Consider the following 22,174-nt stretch of genomic DNA (forward strand, 5'->3'; position numbering starts at 1 on the left):
TTTCTTCACTTATCCACTGTTTTGTATTAGTTTCGTATTCCACTGAAATCAACAGATCTTCCTTAAGTGTTGTTAACCTAAGTCTACCAATACACAGTACAATTATCGTCATGGTAATAGTTGTTCAAAATGTCAGTTCTAGCAACTTTCACCTTTGCTCTTCTGACTTCTGTGCTTGTGAAACTATACTTGAAAATTTCTGATGGTGTCCCACAAAGTTAATGGCTGGTAGATAAAACCAAAGCATAAAGCAAGTGTGTTGTACAACATACAAAACAGGGCAGAGACTTACCCACTCTTTCATTGTTACTTACAGTGAAACTTTCAGCTATTTTGCCTCACACCATCTGGAGGGACCATTAGTGTTTTGGCTTTACCCTCACATAAGGTTGTGGAAGTGAGCAGCTGTGTTACAGAAGAAAATGCGATTTTAAGAGCAGGTCCTTTTGTCATAGCAGTTGGTGCTACATCAAGAGAGAACAAGAAAAGCTGCCCAGAAAGGTTGTATGGGAGGTCAAGAAAATCGTGAAGAACTCAACAGAAGATGTTATAAAGGGAGCTCTGATGCATAAGGTTTATGCTTTGTGTGTAGTAATTCTGAAAATTAATGCTTTGTGTGTTATATCAGGCTGTTGTGGGCATGTAGTGGTGAAATTACAGATAATAAATTGCTACTCTTTCTACTAAAGCTATATAACCTTTCCTAATTTTAGCACCACAAGGAAATGCAGTTTAGTGGTTCTCTATGCTAATGCTATGGAGTTTAGTGCAAATGTTTGAACTTTTCTGTGGTCTAGAAAAGCTGGCATTTTAAGAAGTATTTCATAGTTACATAGGTTACCATTACACCACTGTAGTGATTTTGCAGTGCTTTGTTCAGTGGAAAACTAGCCTATTTGTGGGGAAAAAATGTCCAAAGGACATCCTAACTTCTGTTCTCTAAAGTAATGTTTGATATGACACAGCATTAAGGGATAGAATCAACCCCATACATTCTCAATTTTAGAAACAGGGAGAAAACTGAAATATGAAGCTATTCCCACTAGAAATGTTGTAAATCTTACAAAACATATAAGCTTTCCTCTTCAACATACATCAAAAGCATAAAACTTGGGAGATTAAAATATGTTTTTAATCTTGGTTTGATGAGCAAAACTTTCACTGTAATATTTATTATGAGAGGCTCTACTTGTGTTGCCTCTTCCCTTTGTTCTGTTTATATATGACTTCCTTTCTTCCAAAAAAGTAGGAAGTATCGCTTTCACAAAGCTGAAGGATATTGCAATGGTTTGTTCATTTAAGCTGAATCGTAGGCCCACGTGGCAGGCACAAACTTTTCTTTTATTGTCCTGGGTCCCAGAGGACCAGCAATGCTTTCTGATGGCTTCCCATGAATGCCTTTCATTTGTGGAGGAGTTTCAGTGGCTTATGCTGACTGTACAAAGATCAAACAGGCAGGAAAATTGTGGTTTTATGAAACTTAGCCAAGATTTTTTGTTGGTTTTTTTTTTTTCTCAGAAGTTTTTCTTCTGTAACCTTATTTTTTAAGGACAATATTAGGCCAATTAGTTTTAGTGGCTGATGGAAAAAAAAAGATTGTTCTCTAATTTTCTCTTTAAAACTTAAGTATTTTCTTGGTTATTAGAAAATTTTTAGGCGTGTATAAAGAAACTACTGACCGTAATTGCAGTCTGTCTTTATTGCATTTGGAATCAATGGTATCCAAAATTAAGCTTAAAAAAATGTTGTGGCTGCTTGGTCCTGCAATTTGATCTATTTTGGGCCACTGCGCCTGCAGAGTTTTGCTGAAATCACCCCATTTTGTTATTTTGGTTTTTTTTGCCTGGGTACAAAGGTCTGTCAAACAGATTTGACTGTGATTTGACCTGTCAAAGTCTCATTTGTTTCAAGAACAGTGTTTTTGTTTTTTTTTTTCTCAGAGTTTTTGTAGCATTCTTCATAGAGATTTCTTTTTTGCTCAGCTGTTGGTGAGCTTAAGTATTGGAAAGAGATGTGCAGACCACAACTTCTTTTTAACTGCAGTGATGGCAGCAACACACAATTTTCATTGTGTTACTCATATAAAACCTCATGTTTGTCATATGAATTCCGTTTTTGTTGAAGGATTATTTTAATAAGACTAAAATGGCTTAAATTTCTGGAGTAAAACCTGTAGCATCTTTAGAGGTCAGACGTAGCTGAAACTTGAACAGCTGTACAACATGCATCCTAGATTGTTTTTAATTGTCTTCCCTTTCTCTAACAGCAGTAATTCTTGTTTATATTGTCAAGAACCTTTCCACTGAGCACAAGAGCACCATACTTTAAGGTCACATGCTTAACCCCACTGCAGGGTTACAATGTAAATGGGCCCCCTTTGTTTTCATTAATGTGTGAGGGGTGGGTGCAAGGCAAGGCTGTTCACAAGGCTTAAATAACTTATTGTAAAAGTGTCTTAAAGAAAGCATATTTTGTCTCCATACCACAGTTGTTTAGCATTACTCTTGTGCATCCAACCGACAGCCAGTTTGGCAATGGATTTTTGTGTGTCATTTTGTTCTTTTGACCTGTGATATTTTTTCTTTCTCTTTTTTTTTTTTAACTGAGCTAATGGATTCACCTCAAATAATACAAAACGAAGAAGCTTTTCTTCTTTCTGTTCTTGATATCTTAAAAGTAGGAAACAAAGCTGAAACTGCTCTTTTCCACCTAAACCCCTTTATGTAACAATTTTCCAGTTGCTGTTTCTGTGTTGATAAAGAGGTTTAAAATTGAGACTTTCTAAAAATGTCAAATTAAATTATTATGCTCAGTGCTTTCAATCAATTTAAAAATTAGCAAAGTATAGACTTTTAAAATGGTTTTAGGAGTTTTAGGTAAGTGTTATTTTTCTCTGCTTGTGGTCACTGATGTGTGGAGAAAGAATGATATTGAAATCTTACAAGTTGTTTTGATTGTCCAGAATTGGCCCTGAGTCCCAAGATTTTAGATGATTTCAAACCCAGTGTTGATGGTATTCTGTGGCTGACATTTGTAGTTGGTTTTGTAGGCCAAAAAAGTTGAAGTCATGCTCTTTTTTGGGGGGATATCTCAGTTCCAGGTTGTTTGCTTTTTTCCATATTTGGTGATGAATTTGGACCATAAATATAATTTGATTCATGTCTTGTTTCGAGACTCACAGACTTATACCAGTACATGGAACAGTAGATACATGTGGTTGTGATCCATCCAATGAGATGAATTTGATCCAACAGGGTTGTATGCAAGAGTTTCTGTGCAGGTACCAAGAGTGTAAACACTGAATGAACAAGGCAAGGAGAAGGTATTATGTCTAGAAGATGCAGTAATACATGATTATAAAAGCAAAACATCATTTTGAATACAGCAAGTTGCAGCTTAGTAGAAATAGTACTTTGTTGATTTTCAAACTTTGTTAATCAAGGTGGAAAATTGGGTTGTGTTTTCTGGCTTGCAGTTGAGACAAAAATAGTGACTTTCCTGAGATGAAAACTCTTCAGTATGAACTTAAGTTTACTGTATCTTGTTCCTCTGTTTTAAGACAGAAATGCTGTGACAACATGTTTTCACAGATGCTTATCAAAATACTCTTTTTCCTCGTAATAACTCTTAGTTATGTCTTGGGTTTTAATTTTCTTGCACTTCATTTCTGGTAAGAACAACTTACCATATGTAGTGTTCTCTCCAGTACGAGAATAACTGATTCAACTAGTTATAAACAGGATGAAATCTGCCATCCTTGGAAGAAGGTTATTTAATACTCAGGAACATTTGTGGTAGTTTAATCGGGAAGCAGTTCTGTTGATAAACATTTAAGAATTTTTTTTGTGAAACAACAAAATGTAGAGCGTTTAAGACTGTAAATGAGCATACAACAAATACAAGTCTTGAAAAGAGAGTTATTATGAATGTCAAAAAATATCAAATATTTTTAGAAGGCAGTCCATGTTCTAGTGAAAATGTTTTAGATATTTTTTTTTCCTAAGTGAATGTGGGTATTTCTGAAAATTGATTTGGTATATGTAAAAAGATTGCATAATGATATCCTAAACAAAAAATTGAAAAGGGACAAAAAATAAAGAACAGAAACTCCAGAATTCAAATACTGAAGAGAGACACCAGGTTTTCATCAAATGGCATGTTTTCCTCTTTAAGAAGAAAAATATTTATATATACAACATTGATAGTTTGAATGATTGTTCAAATAGAATGTACCTCTTACATGTGAACTCTGCTGTGAAGTGTGATTTGCCCTGTAGTGTCGTGGTAAAGCAGAAAGTGAAGTAGGTAGACAGTAACATTAACTGGAGATTTAGAGCCCTAGCATGGCTTGTCATGATGTATCTTTAAGGGTAGAAGTTTTTGTATGAGAGAACACAGGTGAGACCCTTCTCCATCAACTGCTCTTTTTCATTTCTTCAGCAACCCAGGAGATCCAAAAGCTTTTGAGGTTAGTGGAGAACATCTCCACTGTGGCATGTAGTCACTTTGTGTCTGTTAAGGATGCTCAGCCAGTTTGTGTTAATACATCCTTGACATTGCTTTTTTACTAGTGGATTAACAGTTCCTTCTGGAAGAGTGCAGAGGTGATTAGTCAGCCACCTTTGACCTCTCTCTTAAGTTGGACTTTGCAGCTGAACTTGAGAACCCATATCTTGTTTCACACGGCTGTAGAAGGACGTGGTAATGACTGGTGAGGCAGCAGCTGTGACTGTCGTGGTGCAGGGTAACAGAATGCATTGTTGTGGGATGCCACAGGGTAACAGTGTTGTCTCTTTTCCAAATTGTATTGTCCTAATTTGTGAGCACATCATGCAAGTGTCGTCTCTGCTGAGGAGCCAGAATGCTCAGCACACGCCTTGTTTCAGAGAGTAATCAATGTGTATATGTTCACAGTGATCTGATGATCACACTGTTTGTTTTCTTTGTTAGGCACATGAATCATATGATGAAAGTTTATTTTCCCTGACTGAATGTTGTGACATTAATGAAAATTGTCTATGTAGTATTTTTTGATATAGTGAAATTTGCAAATAGTTGGACATTCAATCTTTAAATACTTCTTCAATGTTGTAGCATGGTGTTTTACTGGGACACAACTCTAGCAGAATAATCAATAGCTGCCTATAGCTGGCATTAACAGCCTTATAAAGGGTAGGTTTTACCGATATATTGCATTCAGAAGAAAAAGAAATAGCAAAGAAAATGTTACTGAGTGCCTGGCGTGATGCAAGTTGGCAACTGAGTGTCTCTAGAGGATGAGAACCTCTGTGGAAGTAACCTGTCCTTAGAAGGGATGGAGGTCTGCCTGAGTGTACTGTGTGTTAATGCTCCAGCTCCATGAGTCCATGCTGCAATTAAGTGGGATGTGACAAAGCAGTGACTGCGGGTGTACTGTCTGTGTTGTACCCTGGTGTGTATGTCTGTATACAGCAAATATGGGCATACACATAAAAGAATAGGCAGAGTTTTAATTTCCTTTAATTTAGGAGGAGCTGTGATTAGTGATTTGTTTTGGGGTTTTTTATGTTGTTGTTTGGGTTTTTTTTTTTGTTCTGGAAAAAATTGTAGACTTCTTTTGAGCCTTACAGGATGGTAAGTTTGATCAGACATTAACTATAGTGAAGCATTGCTTATTTAGCATTGTAGGTGTACCTGAACTACTGAACTAATTTTGTAATTGTCTTTTTTTCTTATTTGTGTTGCCTTTATATACTAGTAAGATATAGTAAGACATACTCGTCTTCATCACTTATAATGGAAAATTAGTGTCCATATATAGGTGGCATGTACCTATATTACAGGATTATGTATCATTATGCTCTAATAAGTCAGAATGACATGTGCAAAACTTTATTCCTAAATGTGCTCTGAATGCAAGAGAATTAAGACTATATAGTTGCCTGCTCTTCCAGGAGGAATCCATATTTACTGTAAGGACTGAATCCGCAGTAGTGATGGTATATTTTGGGCAACTGTTTGATGTGAGTTAAATCAGTAGACCTTTCTGTATTTCTCCTTTGTCAATGCCTCCATTTTTTAAATTTTCTAGTACATTGCATTAGGTTATACATTTTACACTGCACATCCCCAATGTCACCTCATCACCATTTGCATGGCCTATATGTGAAGTGCCTAGCATGTGGTTTTATGTAAAATATACTGTAGCAAAACTGGAGGAGGATAAGGCACTGAAATCAGCCTAGTTTTCAGTAGAGAAACAAGGATCCACAGCTTCTAGAAAAGTGTATTTCCAAATGCTGTTGTCATAATGAACTAATAACAATATCTGGTGCTCTCCTTGCTGCTTGTCAATGTCATATTCCCCATACATTAAGTACATATAGTGTAGGAGGTTCTATTTTGGTTTTATTTCCTATGCTCTTCCCAGCAGTGTGCTCTAAATTTTCTTTCTGTCCCTTTGGCCATGACAGCTTGTATCACTACTGCACTTACATGATTATGAATTTTAAATCTTCACAACGGCGTGCCGTGGTGTCACTGGGGGTAATGAAGCTGTTACTTGAGCCAAGTGTGACAAAACTTCATTTCTGAAACAACACGGTGAGAATCCCATTCTCACAGGGATATCCACAGACCCGGTGCATTTAGTGCTGTGAGGATGATAAAGGCATTGAAACCCTTATGTCATTGGAAGATACGATTCAGCTGTATGTGGTTATCTTGCATATGTACTAAATTGCTATTCTGCTATGGCATGTGTCTTAGACAAAGCATGCCCACAGGCACTTCTGGACATGTGGCTTGCTGCTTCATTTGATTGTGGCTTCCAGCTTCTTCATTCTGCAGCGTTTAACCCATTCTGTAACGTGGCTTTCTGTGTTTTAAATGATTTCAGTCAAACTAATGACACCCTAAATTTCTGCACAACTATATTTTAGTACACACTGTGTTAGGAAGCGTTATGGCTAAGGCAGTAAGTAGCTTGATGGCAACAGGTAGTGGCTTCAATGATGGGAGGAAAATATTGGTATTCTAGGCTTTTCCATACTAAATAGGCACTGAGATGTGCTATTCAAGGAAATCAGTAACATGACATGTAATTAAACACTGAAGGTAGTCACAAATAAAAATGCAATAATGAATTCAGAATCTAGCACTCACTGTTTTCCATCTTTCTTCATAGTTTGTGGATGTTTAAAAAGACTTGTTTTTGTGAGAATAATGTTAATTTTAGTGATTCCAGTTTGTATTTTGAATGCTACAAGGGCCAGGGGTCTAGTTTGGAGATTTTGGTCCAAATTTTCATCTGTAAATATTTTAAGAGGAGCTTATATGTAGCTTAGTGTATTAGGGCTTCAGTATAAATTAGATGAGTCAAAGCAATGCCTTGCTTATGTGTGTAGAATTATTTCATTAGAATTAGTAAAATTATTTGAGTATTTAATTTAAACTTCAGTTCATTTCAGTGTTTGTGAGGTGGAATTACCTACTTCTGGCTTTGAAGTCCATCATTTTTTCCTCTCCTCTCTCCCCCACCCTAAATTATTCAAAGCAACTGACGATGTTAGTTTTGAGATGCTAAGAAAATTATATATAGGGTACTCTTTTGAGTTCTTCTGAATGCATAAAACCATTTGTTGTGTGGTTCTTCAGTGCTTATGAGAACTGCACATATTTGTTGATGATGAAATTCAGACTGCTGGCAGAGCAAGCATGTGCAGGCTGTACTTGGCATGATTCAGCATTGCAAAATATAAGCTGTCCAGAGTGCAGATTAGCCAAGTGAGTCTTGTAGTGCATCTTAGCTCAACTGATTTCAGCAATAGTAAATAATCACTGAAGCATGCACTGCTGTGCAGTCCTTCAGAACTTAAGTGTTCAGCGTAACTACTGTTTGCATGTGACCAAAATGGAAAAAGGGAGGTGTATACAAAGGAGTGAATTATAACAAAGAACACTTTCTGCTTCAGTTCTTGCTCAGAAAACATATGTTCAGCCATGCAGGCAACAGTTGGGGTAAAGACACACTGTAGGTTTGGAAACAAAAGGCATGTTCTTTTCTTGCATTCACAATGTTTTCAAACATATTCACTTGTTAGGGACTGGCCTGTCAGCTGGATCTTCTTGCAAGCGTGATTTCTTTTTCCTGACTTCTTTCAAAAGCTTTTTCCCCACAATGTTTTACACTTCATATAATCCACTATGCATGGTAGGCCTGCCTCATTCTTTGTGCTATTGATGATTCAGAGGTGGAGGGGCCATGCTCTGGGAGAATGTGGCTGAAGGGTAACCTTTCACTCACCCATACATCTGAAGATGCTAAGCCACTCTTATGCCAAATATCTTGAGTGGTTTGGTTGCTCTTTCATGATGAGATGGGTTATACTTCACCTTTAGAACATGGCCAAACCAGTTAGTGCAGCAAAAATACTTGGAAAGTGTTGATCTCTATACATTTTTTTACTTTGTAATTATGTATTGAATATCTTACAGACACCCATCATAACTACAGTGAATCATCCGGTAAAAAGGATTATTTTTTTTTCCTCAATTGGAAATTCACTCAGTTGTGGCATGCCAGAGTAACCAAGAATTACTTGGTCATTACTTCTGTTTGGATTCCTTTTTCCTAAATATATGGTTCAAGACCCAAGTAGAAATACACTTATATAGGCATAAAGTAATGGTTATTTCTAAGTCAACTCTACCTGGTTTAATTTATGACCTTTAAACTCATAAAACTAGAAAATGTACTGCTTTAGCTCCACAGGTATAGATAAATGGTACAACTTTCTAGTGCAGACAAGACTACAGTTTCTCTGAAAAAGTCCAAGTGATCTACTCACTGTAGGTTTTTCTAGGTCAAACTACTCATCTATCAAGTCAGGTATTCATCCTTTGCTGTCAGCAGTGAATACCTCAAAGGGAGGCAGGGCTGCCAACATTTTAATGCATGTAGACTTGTATATAGAGCTTAAACATATGTCTGACTTTAAGCATTCTGCTTTATAATTGGGTTATGTACTTGTTTAGTTTTGATGTGCACCATTGAATATAATACTAGGAGAGAATGTATATTCTTTGTGGCAATGGTTTCACATCAGCAACTTGAGTTTTCATTCCTTTTTACCCTACAAAAATTACTCGTCTTTCATAAAATTTTCTATTCCTTTATATTTTATTTAAAATAGACATAATATTTGACTTTAAAATCTGGTTTTGCATTGGAGGTTCTCAATCAATAACCAGAACAGTAGGGAGTTTCATGTTGGCTTGTGGATTATTCATGTGTTTTGTTGGATTATTAATAGTGTTAGCTGAATTTTCAGCAGCCTGGGAAATTACCACTGACGAATGTCCAATGATTACAATATCCCACATAAGGCCCTTCAGACCATGAGGATCATTTAGTCAACTAGAAAATCCTCAGACAAGAAAACTCTGTGTAAATATTTTCTAATGGAAGGTGCCAGCAAATACATCCTTGCCAACATACGTCAAAACTGCCAGAAGATCTGTGAGGATGGGGATTAACTTTTTAGCACTGTCATCTTAAGAGCTTTGACAGGGAAACATTATTTAAATGTTTTTCTTTGACTGTGTATGACTGGAAAGATGCTAACGGTAGATAAAACTAATATAAAGCAGTTAATGATACTGACATATATTCCAAGTCTGCACTCTTTTCTTTACTTGAGGTCTGTGTCAGAAATCCTTGAGAATACTACAGATGTAAAATAAATTGTCTTTTCCTTTTCAAATGAAATTTGATGATTCGTCTCCAGTCTGATACGAGAAAGCACACACTAGTATATTGCTTCTTTTGAGGAATTTTTTGTTTTGTTTTGTAGGCTCCTTAAAAGTAAATTATGTTTTAGATGTTTTAGTGACTTCTCTGACTCTCAGAAAGAAAATAGTTAATAATAATTTCTTTCCTTTCAGCTCCCATGGGCCTACCTTCATTGTACAGTTTGCATATAACAGCTAGTAAGAGTAGAATGTACTGAACCTTAAACAAATCTATTAGGATCACCATGGCAAGAAACCGGGGAAAATGGCAGGAAAAACGAACAATGATTTTGTAAACCCCCCAAAGGTCAGAAAAAGGCTTTCAGTAAGTATGCAGAGGCTAGAAATCAAATCCCATTTCCTATCATAAGAAACCAGTTGTTTTAGCAGCAGTGGTTAATGTACTGTATGTGAAAGATTTAAGACTAGTTGGAAAGCTTTGCTTCTGTTTTATTAGGCTGCTATTGAAAAGCCAACAGCATAACTTCAACTAGGTGCTTTGAGATTTCTTAATGGGCTGTCAAGGGCAAGACACCAGGTCTGTGCTATACTAGCTCTTTCCTGTACATTAAAACAACAGGGGCCAAATGATCATATACAGAAGTATGAATTACTTGATGCTTTCTCTGTTCCATATGGTCAGCCATGTCTTTGGCAATTAATCATGTACAGAATCAGTTGAGTGCTCTCTGAAGCATTGAAGTCAACATTTAGTTGTACCTGTGCCAGTGGGGGCAGTGGGGGTTGCGAGCGTAAAATAGCAGGATGAGGAGCTGCTGGCGCCGAAGCCAGAGCAGCTGGCTTCTATAAACAACACTTTTTTCCTCTTTACCTTTTTTTTTTTTAAAACTTTTCTTTGACAAACATGACTCGTTTTTCAATATCATCCAAAACATGCGGGTTGCTGAGTGAAGCTGTGATATCTGGCATAGTGGATTAATAAACAAAAGGCAGAGAATTGGGTTTAATGTGCCCAAATTCCTGGGTGATAACTTAAACCATACTGGCTGTTTCCATCATATCAATGAAAATGGGTACATTTGATTGTATTTTAAAAGTAAAGAAGAAATGAGCAGTGTTTTGTAAGCAATTACTAGCTTTTTTTATTATGGAGGAATTACAACATGTTAAATTAACATGGCTTAATAGATTTCAGCTTCTTTTCCTCCACCCCTTTAAAAGGCACCATGTTCTAGTTTTCATCAGGATACTAGTCTAGAATTTCATCAGGATACTTTTTGCACTGAAAGCAAAATAAAATGACAAAAATAACAGGGAAGATACAGAACAACATTTCATCTCTGCTTACAGAGATGTTTTTCCTTATGTTTTTCCTTTCTGTATTAGTTATTGATTTTTTTGGAGATAACTGCTATGTTAAAGTAGGAGTGGTTGGTAAAAATTCAGAAGCTTATCCTATTTAAACTGGTGGTGAGTAAATTAAATCTAAGAGTGAAAAATCTGATTTGTTGACCCAATAAAGTAGAACCAAGAGGCAAACTGTCCCAAGTGCCACTTTAGTTCAGACTGAAGGCTAATTTGTTTGACAGAACACTAGGCTTCATGTCTCCAGCTATACAGTGTTTTTAACCTTAAGTCTGGCTCGTCAAGAGGTCTGTATTAAAGGAAGGAAAAATCTAGCTTTGGAAGATTGAAAATGTACCAGTGTGGGGTTTGGAGTGTTTAGATGTTGCTTTTACTTGCATGTGTGTAAGCATGACATAGTATTCACCCAGGACACACACAGTTCAGCAGGGTAGTGGCCTATGGATGTTAAAACAGAGTTTCTTTTGCTGTGTATCTAAGAAAAAAATATTACTGTAATCCTGTTACAAAACCTAGTTTAGATTTTTTACGTATCTAATTTTGAGTGTATTTCCTGGGTGAATAGAAAGACTTGGTTATAACAGCTTCTATTCAGTCCCATCTAACTAATATATTTTCTCAGTGGGAATGAGAGGGAATAGGGTGTTGGTCTCTTAAAATCTAATCTCAGTACCTTCCTTTCTTACATAATGAGAGAAGATGCTCTGATGGCTGCTGCCTGATAGGTCAGTAGAGCATTAGATTAGTTCTGCTGCTGTACCAGGAGGAAGTCAAAGAGTTTAGTTTCCTAGATACTATGTTTAATGTAGAAGGCTGGATTGGCACACTTCATTTTTATATATATATATATATATATATATATATATATATATATATATATTTGTAAGATATATATTTGTATACCCTTGGGCTTTTTTGAGAGGTGGGTTGTGTGTTTGTTTTTTAAGACCCATGCCATTTGGGATTTACAAGGAAAGGCTTTAAATACATTAATAGATCTATAAGGAGAATTGAGTAAGATTTACTGAAAATATTAACAATATTGCTTATTAAAGTGATATGCTGAACAATGAAACAAGGAGTTGCTTCCCACAAGTGATAAGCAGTTTGCATAATCTCGTTGCTTAAGTTGTCCAGGATATGTTTTTGCCAGCTCAGGAAGCAGAAGAAAGAAAGTTTCAGCAGTTTGTAAACATTACCACCCTCAAGAATCTCTGTGAACACAAGGATGAGATAAGACAGGCTGTAGGGCTGGTTGCATTGTTTATTTATTCTACTGTCCTGCAGTCCCATGTGTGCTGAAAAACACTGAGTCAGTGTTGAGTCCAGTTCAGAAATGTGAAGGCTTCACTCAGCATTGGGCAAAGGGGGCCTCTGCAGACAATTATCTGTCATTGAAAGAATTGAGACACAAGATCAGATTTTCTTTGATGGGATGTGCAACTATAGTGATGTTCAGAAGGTCATTCCTGCTCTCTAGAGAAGGGGTGGTATCAGCCGGGTTTCAGATGGATTTTTATCAGTGTTGATGTGAGGAAATGGCTTTCCCAGCTGATAACATCTTTGACCGAGTTTCTTGAACCCTTGACCTTTATCAGTCAAGGTATAAAATCCCCTTGTTAAAAATAAATCCCCAAACAAGTTACATGGAAAAGAAAGGAACATGTTCCTTTCAAAGGAACATGTTTTTTAATATTATTTTACCCAGAATGCTGCTTTATTTGTTACAATTTGAGATTTTTATTGAGATTATAAGAATAGCAAGTTATTAAGAAATGCCTCTATAAAAGCTACACATCAAGCCCTGCACTCACATTCCAGGTAACCTCACTGCCCTCAGCACTCCTAGAAAACAAGTAAATCAGTTGAATGGTTATGTATTATTGTTGTATGTTGCTTAATCATACTATTTCACCCTCCAGGTAGCTGCAACTGTTCTCACAGGGCTTAATAAAGAAGCGTTTATGATGTCAGTGTCAAACTATGCATTTGACTTGAACTATGCACATCACCACATAAATGAAGGGTGTTAACAGAAGGCTGGAGCAATATGATTTCTCTCAGTAAAAATTAAGTTCAGTTTCCAGAGTTATGATGTTCCTGTAGATGGAGGGGACTTCAGGTAATGGAACTCAGAACCAAATTTACAATTTGACCAACTCCACAGAATTCATACAATAGCATTATGGGATTGTGACCACTTGGAGAAGTGGTCACCCATCCCTGACTGATAACAATCTAATAACATCCTCTCTTTGTTAGATTTTAACTAAAAATTCTTTAGGAACTATCAGTTCTCCGTGCTCTGCACTGTGTGAATCACTTATGTTGGGGATTTTGATGTTTGTTACCTGCAAATAACTGTTCTTTCAACTTTGTGAGGCAGAGCATCTTTAAACTTGGGACTTTACTGCAGTCTTGGAGAGAAGTAGGCACGTCACTGTCACCAGTGGATTTCCCTGTCCTGTTGTGATTAATGTGGCCATCCAAGGATTCTGAAAGGGAAGCTTGGTGGGCTGTGGTCTAACTGTATGGCTGTGGTCTGATCATCCTATAATAGAGAGAAACTGTAGCTGTAGTGCTGTGTCAAGGCTTGTACATGATAAATATAAAAGTTAAAGCCTTAGTAGGTATATTTATTGTGAATGACAAGGAGTGTTAATTTACACTCATTAAAGAATGTACATCATCTCATGTGTGTTTTCACATGCTGAAGTCCTCTATCAAATCCTGCTTTAAACTGTGCAGCTGCTGGAAGTGAGGCTGTAAGGTCAGGATTGTTGAAGTTGGCGGATATTAGAGCTTGTGGAAAAGATGTTGTAGGTCAGTGCAAGGGAAACCCATGTCAGGGAATCCTTATCTGAAAATGCTCTCTGGCTTTTTGTTTGCTTTGTAATGTCAAAGCAAGGTCAAGAATGTGATCTGTATAGACAGAGTTTTGAACATTTTGAGTTTTTACAAGAAAATGTTCTTTTTGATGTGTAAGTCCCATATGATGGGCTAATGCCTTTTGGTAGGCCAACTGATAGAACTGGGAGGTGGGGAGACAGATGCTTTTTGCTCTTTGTCATCAGACGTTGGTACAATAAAGTTATTTTCTGTCTCTGTGAACCCTGTCATGCTTGTCTTATGGAATGACCATGGAGGTGGTAATGCTACTGCTACTTTATGTAGCTTAAGAAGTGTGTAATCTGCATGTTATTGTTTCTTGTGGAAAAAAAAACCCTTTCAGACCCAGGGTAGGGTCTTCCTGTTTTCACAAACTAAAGATAATAACAATCATTTCTCTCACAGGATCCCCAGAGGAATTTTAGTTTGGCAGGGCAGAATGTAACGTGTGTGTGATTTTGAGGAGGCAACATGCTATGTGTTTTTGTCACATTGTTCCTATAAGAGAGATTATGCTGGGAATAGGAATTGCAGCTCTTAGTTATGTTTGAGTTGTGTTTTCAAAGTCACATATGCAGCTCCTCAGGTTAGAAACTTCTTTTTTTTTTTTTTTTACCTCCTTTACTGTGAAAAAAATAGGTTTGTGCAAGTATTCTGTCTATTCTGTCATCCTTCCCAAAAGCATTTAGATACTTTGATATGTTTGCAGAACATGTGACTGAAGGTTAGAACAGCAAAAACAGTTAAGTGTATATCAGTGGCTGGTTAAGGTGAAAAAGACAATATAATATCTTCAGTGAAGGAAGAGACTGTTGCATTGACTCTGCCGTGGTTACTCTGCTGCACATCGAGTCAGCACATGTGCACTGGTGGACATCTGGCTGGTCAGTAGTGTGAGCATCAACATGTGCCATGTCCTTCCCAAGTTGGCAGAGATTGGGAAGTGTAGGGGAAAGAAGGGGAGAAAATGGTGGGTGAGTTAGTGAAGGCAAAGATGGAGTGATGGATTTAGAGTTAGCTTGCTGGCTGGATGAAGGATGATAGGAAGATCTGCGTTTTTGTTATACCAATGTTAATTGTCAACACATTTGGGAAGGCCAGTAACTTTCAGTCTGCAGAGACTGTGTGTCATCATACTGTGCAGATGACCTAAATAAATTGCATTTATAGATATGTATATTTTTAGCAGTTTTTAATTTATGCTATGAGTGAAAATATTTTTCTACTTGTTTAACTGAAATACTTAATGATAAAGAGAACATGGGGACATCATCAGAAATTCCTTTCAGAAGATACAGTAAATACAGGTGTTTTCATTAGCTTTACCAAAGAGCAGATGGGGAGAGGGAAATCCCCCAACAAATGCATTGAAGAAAATACTTCTAATATTATTTGATACCAGATAATATTTAGAAAGGAAAGGAACTACGCCTCAAGAAAATGATGCCTAGTATGCACAATGTCTTGTTGTGATACTTAAGGCAATGAGATTTTAAGGTTTACCTTATATGCCATGTATATTGATTAAATACCAAATATATGGTGGCCATTTCTAACCATCATTTACTGTATTGATTTGTCAGCAGTGGAACTGTAATAAAAAAAACTATTGATTTACTGTCCTTATTTGCTTATGGGCTTTTTATTAATTTTACACATTGTTTCCTATTTCTAGATTATAATTTTTATGTGTTTCCTCTCTTTAAGACAAGTCTGGTCCTCTCCGAAGTTAGAAAAGAACAACAAATTGAGGAACAAAGGAATGAAACCATCAGCTGCTTCCTGCTAGTCCTTAAGGAGCGACAAAGGCTGCGTAAAGAATGGACAGTAAGGTGGGAAACACTCCTATAAATCCCCTTGCAAGCTGACATTTTAAAAAAATTTTCAAAATTTTCACTGTTCAGATAGTAATTCCTTGAATGGAATAGTCAGTGTCTCTGCTTCTGATTTCACAGTTACTTTGTGGGGTAGACTGCTCCCTTACTGTGCTCGCATAATGGAGGCTATTGATAATAGCTTGAGGCAACATATATATATATTTGAGGATTGGTGCCACCTCAAGTGCCCTGAGGTTTTCCATATATTGCTGACAATATGAGCAATGCTCTTTGCTGGCATGCTATGCTAAATGGACACACTGCTTGGCTGCTTTCTTTGTGATCCTGCCATTTTCCTGTGGGATCCAACTGGTGTTAACTGGGTGAGATTGGCATAAGTGTATGGTATTGCTGGAGTTCATATTATGACTGGTTTATTATATGTGGTTCTTAATAGAGCTCATTGCCATGGTAATAGAGCAGGTCAACAATTTTAAAAAGGCGTTTGTGTTTTTATTTGGAAAGGTTTGTTACTGGAATGTAGCCTGAATGCATTTCAGAAGCTACAGCTACACCATACTTTTGGTTTGTTCAGAAGCAGGTGAATAGAAACAGAATTTCCACCATATGCCACCTTATGTCCTTCTCTTTAGCTGTAAAATGAGTTGATGTCACCGTTTTCCACATTTATTTCTAAAAGCTTTAGATTTATACTCATTTCATAATCTTATTATTTTCTTGTTCATGATTTACATTAAGTATCTATCAGTCTATGAAATTTTTCTACCAAATATACAGCTTTTCTTTTAAACCAGGTGTTCTTATTTATAATTAAATACAGTTTTTAGTAAAAAGTAATTTTTAATGCAGAATTTGTAAATGAGATTTTTTTAAAATGAGATTTAGCCCTTAATTGGCATTATTTTTTTACCTGCACTAAATATTCCATTTAAGGGAGCTCTTTTGTGGTTTGTTGTAGTTCTTGAAAACTGAGCTAACTTTTTAAAAGCAATCTGTAGATTTTGGGTCTGACACTTGAGTGTCTTTGCTGTTCCAGACAGTTACAGTGAGTGGACTTGAAATATTTTAGAAGCTTTAGATAAAATATAAGCATTATAACACGTAATCATTTTGCAAATTAGAGGCTGCATTTTATAAGTTTGTGTTCTTATGAGTATGGAATGTTTGTTTGTGTATTACTCAGTTAAGATCTCTGAGTAAAATATTGTCCATATTATCATGTGGGTTTTATCTTTTTTTGAGGAATTTAAGGAGTTTTTAGTTGTTTTGAGGGTTTTTTTTTGGGGGGGGAGGGTTGCCTTCCATCACTGTGCTTGCTAAATAATGCAAACATTTTGGCCACATTGGAGACAGGGGAAATCACTCAAGGCTTTTCTGGGACATTCTGTGCATCTTTGTTGTGAACCAGAGGAGAAAGCTTCTAGTGAGTCAAATATCATTTTAGTGTTCCTTTAGTTTAACAATAATTCCCTAATACATGAAGTCATCACAAATAATAGCAATTGGGGGTGGGTTTCTGTGTTTCTGGCCTCTGCTTGCTGCTCGGAGCGCTCCAAGGCTGGAGCCAGGGCTGCAGTCGGAGCTGTAGCCTCGTCCCTGACAGAGCAGCACTACAATTATGGGGGGTGGGGAGAGGCACAAGCAGATGAAGTGCAGGCCTTCTTAAAACTAAACACCTGAAAGAAAATTTCAAGAGCACTGTGCCTTGAAAGTTCTGAAAGAAAGTGTCCTTTGAGTATTAAATATCCATAATCCTTTTTCTTTCTATTTGATGTTTCCCATTCCAGTGACCTATCTGAGAGTCTCATCCATATGAGCTGCATAAACAGGCTGTTACCATACACCTCACTTTACTTCATCAAAGCTCCTGCTCCATGTCTGGAATGAAACACTGGCTGTGGTAGCCATCGAGCACACGGTGGTGAAAGTTATAAAACGTCCGCCGTGGTACAAGCAGGGCTGCTCATGTTTTAGAGATCAGTCTATTGTGTACTTTGGAATTACATGAGAAAAATGTGCTTGGACAGGAAATAATTAGCACTTGTCAAAGGGCAGGCAATAGGTTACAGTATTTTACTTTCAACAGGCTATCAGGGGATCAGCTAGATTAGATAATAGAATTTTTTTTCCTGTGGAAGTTAAATACAGATGACTCTAATTACCTTACATTGTGCATTAGAGAGCAGATTATGAACAGTACAACTTCAAGAAATTTAGGTCAGTGAAGGGAGGGCAGCTGGAAAAAAACTTTACTCTGTGTTTGGTCTTTGTAGAGTTTTGTAGTCATTGTGTTCTTTCTGGTGCTTTATTTGTGTCATTAACACCTGAAATGACACGCTGAGAACTGGTAATACAAACTGATTGAACTTTTAGAAATTTAGCCTTATGAACTGTTTTGATATGTATCTACATGGTTAAAGCATGCCCTCGTGTTATGTGCTTAAAGTTGTACCAGTGTTTCTGCATATTAATGAACTGAAATTACTCTTTGAGATTTTTTTTCAACTCCGCAGTCCAAAACACATGGCAGCGTGCTTAGTGTTGCAGCTCAGCATTTCATATACTTTTGAGGCAAATATGTCAGTATCTCAACTATCTGAACAGGTCTTTTAGGGATTCAAGTTGTTCTCTGAGTGGTAGCGATCCAAAATACTTCAGGTAGGACTCAGTGAACGTCTTCTGAGTGTTAACAGAAATGGTCCAGAGTTTCTAAAGCCCCAGATTTGTTTATACTGCGTGATAGTGCCTGATGGACAGGTTGTTATAGCTGTTAAAGAGCTACTCTAGCCCTTTGAACTGACCCCTTCTTGACCTCTCCTTATAGAAGGTCACTGTTCACCTTATAAAGTGAGGGGAACCTTGGATTCTACTGTAGCAAATAGACGGTGAAGGGAACAGCTGTGAATCTTGGACTAACCATGCAAACCTGTATAGACTTTTTAGGGTCACTGTATGATAATGAAAATTGCTACCAAATTATATGGAAATTTAACAGCAATAGTGGGAAAGAGAGGGTGGAGTCTAATGCATTTGGTTTGATAAATGAAGTGTGAAGTTACCCATCTGGCTCTAGACAGCCCTCTTTTTCTCTACGAAAGGGAAACATTTAAAAATAACCATGGTACATCTAGAATCAATGACCCATACAGAGAGCTGGAATAGATCAAGATTTAATGGTGACTGTGGAAGAAATTATCATTTGAAAAGTGAGACAAAGGATGAAAAAGTACAGTTCAATATCTGCACCTGATTAATTTTTTGAAAAGGGCTTAATATTTTTCCCCGTTGATGATGCTATTGCCATTTTTTATTTTACTTTTTAACTGGAACCAGAAAAGTGGTTATATCATAAAGAAACAGTTTGGCCAAAAAAAAAAAAAAGAAGTACTTGAATTTCAAGAGAGGATGTTGCACTTTTCCCAACCAGTAAGTGCCTGAGAGAACTGGACTATAGTTAAATAGAATTGTAGTTCTTATCTCTCCTAATAGAACTTGTATCATGTTATAATAACATTGTCTTTAATGCTTGCATGACATACAACAAAAAACAATTAAGCAATTAAATGCAGTATTTTTCATAGATGTATATTTTCTACCAAACTAATTTATCATCAATAAATCAACAGTAGATTAACTTAAAGTAGTGTTTAGCTGCATTGAAGTTATTGACTGCTAGGAAAAAATATGGTTAGTTAAACCATTCCTAAAATATGTCTTTTTTAAATGGAAAAACTTTATTAGTACAAAATGATTTTATTATGACACAGACTCTGATGTCCATTTTGCTATTTTCCTCAGTGAAATTGTACCATTTGTCTTAGGGGAAATTCAACCACATATTGGAAAATATAAAGTGTAGGAGGACACAATGGAATGGAAAGTTTGATAAAATTATTTATGATCATTGTATTTTCATAGTTTTGCTACTCAACCAAATTCTGAAATCTTAACTTCTCTCTAAATCATCATGTAATGACAAATTGACATAGTGAAAACAGAATAAACGTTCAATAAATAGTTTGTACCAAAGTAAACACAAAATTCTTCTGGTTCGTGAGATAAACAGCAGAAAAGTGTTAATTGATTATATCTTGTAAGAATCAATAACTTATAACCTTGCATCATTGAAATAACACAATAAAAATCTATTTTTATGAGGTCATTCTACAACCCATAATATTTTGTAGATTGGGTCACTGTATTTCTAGAGTTGTTATATTCTTCCATCTTTGCACAGCACTGAAAGAAAGAACCTCTTACTCATAGCAAATCATATTAGTTTCAGGTTTCAAGTCAGATTTGAGCTATAATTCCTCAGCGTTTTTTGCCTTTGTCAAACCCCTTCTTAGATCTCACAGTTTTGACATAACAATGTAAAGGTATGTATTTATTTTTTCTAGCTACAGTGAGCAGTTACACTGTTAAGGTACTCAGCTCTCAACAGTGAAATCTGGATTTTTGTGTGGATATTTATATAGGAATTTAAATTATAAGTGCCTGCTGTGACAGTTGAGTCCTACTCTGTGATAACACTGTTCTGTTCTATGAGAACAATGAAGAATCTTAGAGTGGAATCCTAAAATAGTATGCATGTTAAATGAGAAACAGGAGGATTTTATATATTTTATTTTCTGTTTTGAAGAAAAAGTTATTTTTTTTTTTTTCTTATGACTAACCTCTTTATACCTTGGAATTTTAGATCGCAATTAAGAAGGTAATTGAGGTACATTTTACTCTTTTTTAGCTCCAGTAAGAGAAAGTGATGTAAAGAAGGACTGTATCTTCTCTGTAACAGAGGAAAAGGTGATGGGTTAAGAAGTTAGCATGGGCTTTGGGAAAATTGGAGCTTTTCTTTTTTCCTTTTGTCTCAGACTTTGTGTATTTTGAGGAACTCACTGAATGCTAGTTTTTAAATGAAATGTGATAATACCAGTTGAAAGACTGGTTGATAAATACTGAATTTACCCTTTCACAGGCCTGGAAAGAAGATAAGTATATTGAAATAATGTGAACTCTTCAGCAACTACTGCAATGGGATCTACACTAGTTCCAAAATTTAACAGAAAAACTGCAGAGGCATCAAAGTTTGGCTGAGAGTGAGTGGAAGTATTTGGGTTGTTTAAAACTTTTGTGGTCTCTTTGTGTAACATACAAATGACAGATATTATTTTTTTTTTCCATATGGTGGAATCCAGGATCCATGTTTCTGAAGTTAGTAAGGATTTCAGTACATACAGCTGTGTGATCTCCAGTGGGTTGGTTTTTTTTTAATAGTTGTCCTCTCTGGACAAAATGTGTGTCAGCAGGAATGGATACTGAGTAAGTTAGCAACAAGCATAGACCAAAACTTTCATTCATCATTTTGGAAATCACAGGGAGGAAAAAAAAATATATTTGGATTCTCTGATATTCATGTTTTATATGTGTGTGTATACTCCTTAAAAGAAGAAAATGAAACTGTTCAGCATCCAGTATGTAACCTAAAACAGGTTTTCAGAAACTAAATGTACTTAGACTGTGTACTGTATGTTAATCAAGAAGATGCTTTGAGACAGACTGAAAACCAACCTTGCAGCTTTCAAATGAATGTAGAAAAACACTGCGGCTTCAATGAAGTTGTCAGGTCTCCTGCTGTAGTTATGCTTAGACATCAGCTGCCTTGATTGACCTTTGACTTCTCTCCAGTTGCTTATTACCAGACTTCTTTTGCTTCCCGTGACCCTTCCTGTTTTCTGCCTCTGTCTTTCACCTGTGTTCCTTGTATGGAGGAGTCATTGAAGCAGCCAAGCTTGGGATCAATAGGTGCAAGTACTCTACGGAACAATGGAAATGCAGCTTGATTAAATGCTGCTGTTTAGCTGCTCCTTTGAAACTGTCTTGACCCTTTACCCTTGAAAAGACTATCTGTTTACAAGCTGTGACTGCTTACAGAAAATGCTACTTCTTACCTTGTGATGTCACTGTATACACAGGAAATATGATGCAAAAAAAAGTTATTTGGTGTAGGGACCTAAACCAAATTATATTACAGGGCAGTCTAACAAAAGTTGCAGAATTTCAGCTCTGTGGTTGGCTTTTGTCTGTGTCAGACTCTTTCATTAAGAGTCTGACAATCCCTTCATAGGGATTGTTTACTCTGAGAGTTTACTTTATCTTTTTAGTTCAGTTTTAATGGTTCACTTCTGAAAACCACAGAGATGCATCATCCTATACCTGAATAACAACTGAATCAAAGTTCTTTGGCATTTTCCTTTTTTGATTTCTTGATTTTTCTTCTTGTTGTGCTAGATGGGCTTTTTGAAAGATAATTCAATGGCACTTCAAAAACTGGCAAATGACACAAATTTAGT

General features: G+C 36.4%; 1 protein-coding gene across 6 annotated transcripts in view; it reads left to right on the forward strand.

Annotated features, from left to right (window-relative positions):
• The window catches only part of FTO (FTO alpha-ketoglutarate dependent dioxygenase), a 231,419-nt gene that overhangs the window by 86,142 nt on the left and 123,103 nt on the right, over positions 1 to 22,174 (forward strand). For 5 of the 6 annotated variants that reach the window (XM_032701074.1, XM_032701072.1, XM_032701077.1 and 2 more), the window contains exon 8: positions 15,694 to 15,818. In XM_032701074.1, the coding sequence (XP_032556965.1) occupies positions 15,694 to 15,818 (125 nt within the window). Of the gene's footprint in view, positions 1 to 15,693; positions 15,819 to 20,799; positions 20,850 to 22,174 lie in introns of those variants that run through there. The other variant, XM_032701076.1, reaches the window with a different exon arrangement.

Source organism: Chiroxiphia lanceolata, chromosome 13 (assembly GCF_009829145.1).
Source record: "Chiroxiphia lanceolata isolate bChiLan1 chromosome 13, bChiLan1.pri, whole genome shotgun sequence".
Lineage (NCBI taxonomy): Eukaryota > Metazoa > Chordata > Aves > Passeriformes > Pipridae > Chiroxiphia > Chiroxiphia lanceolata.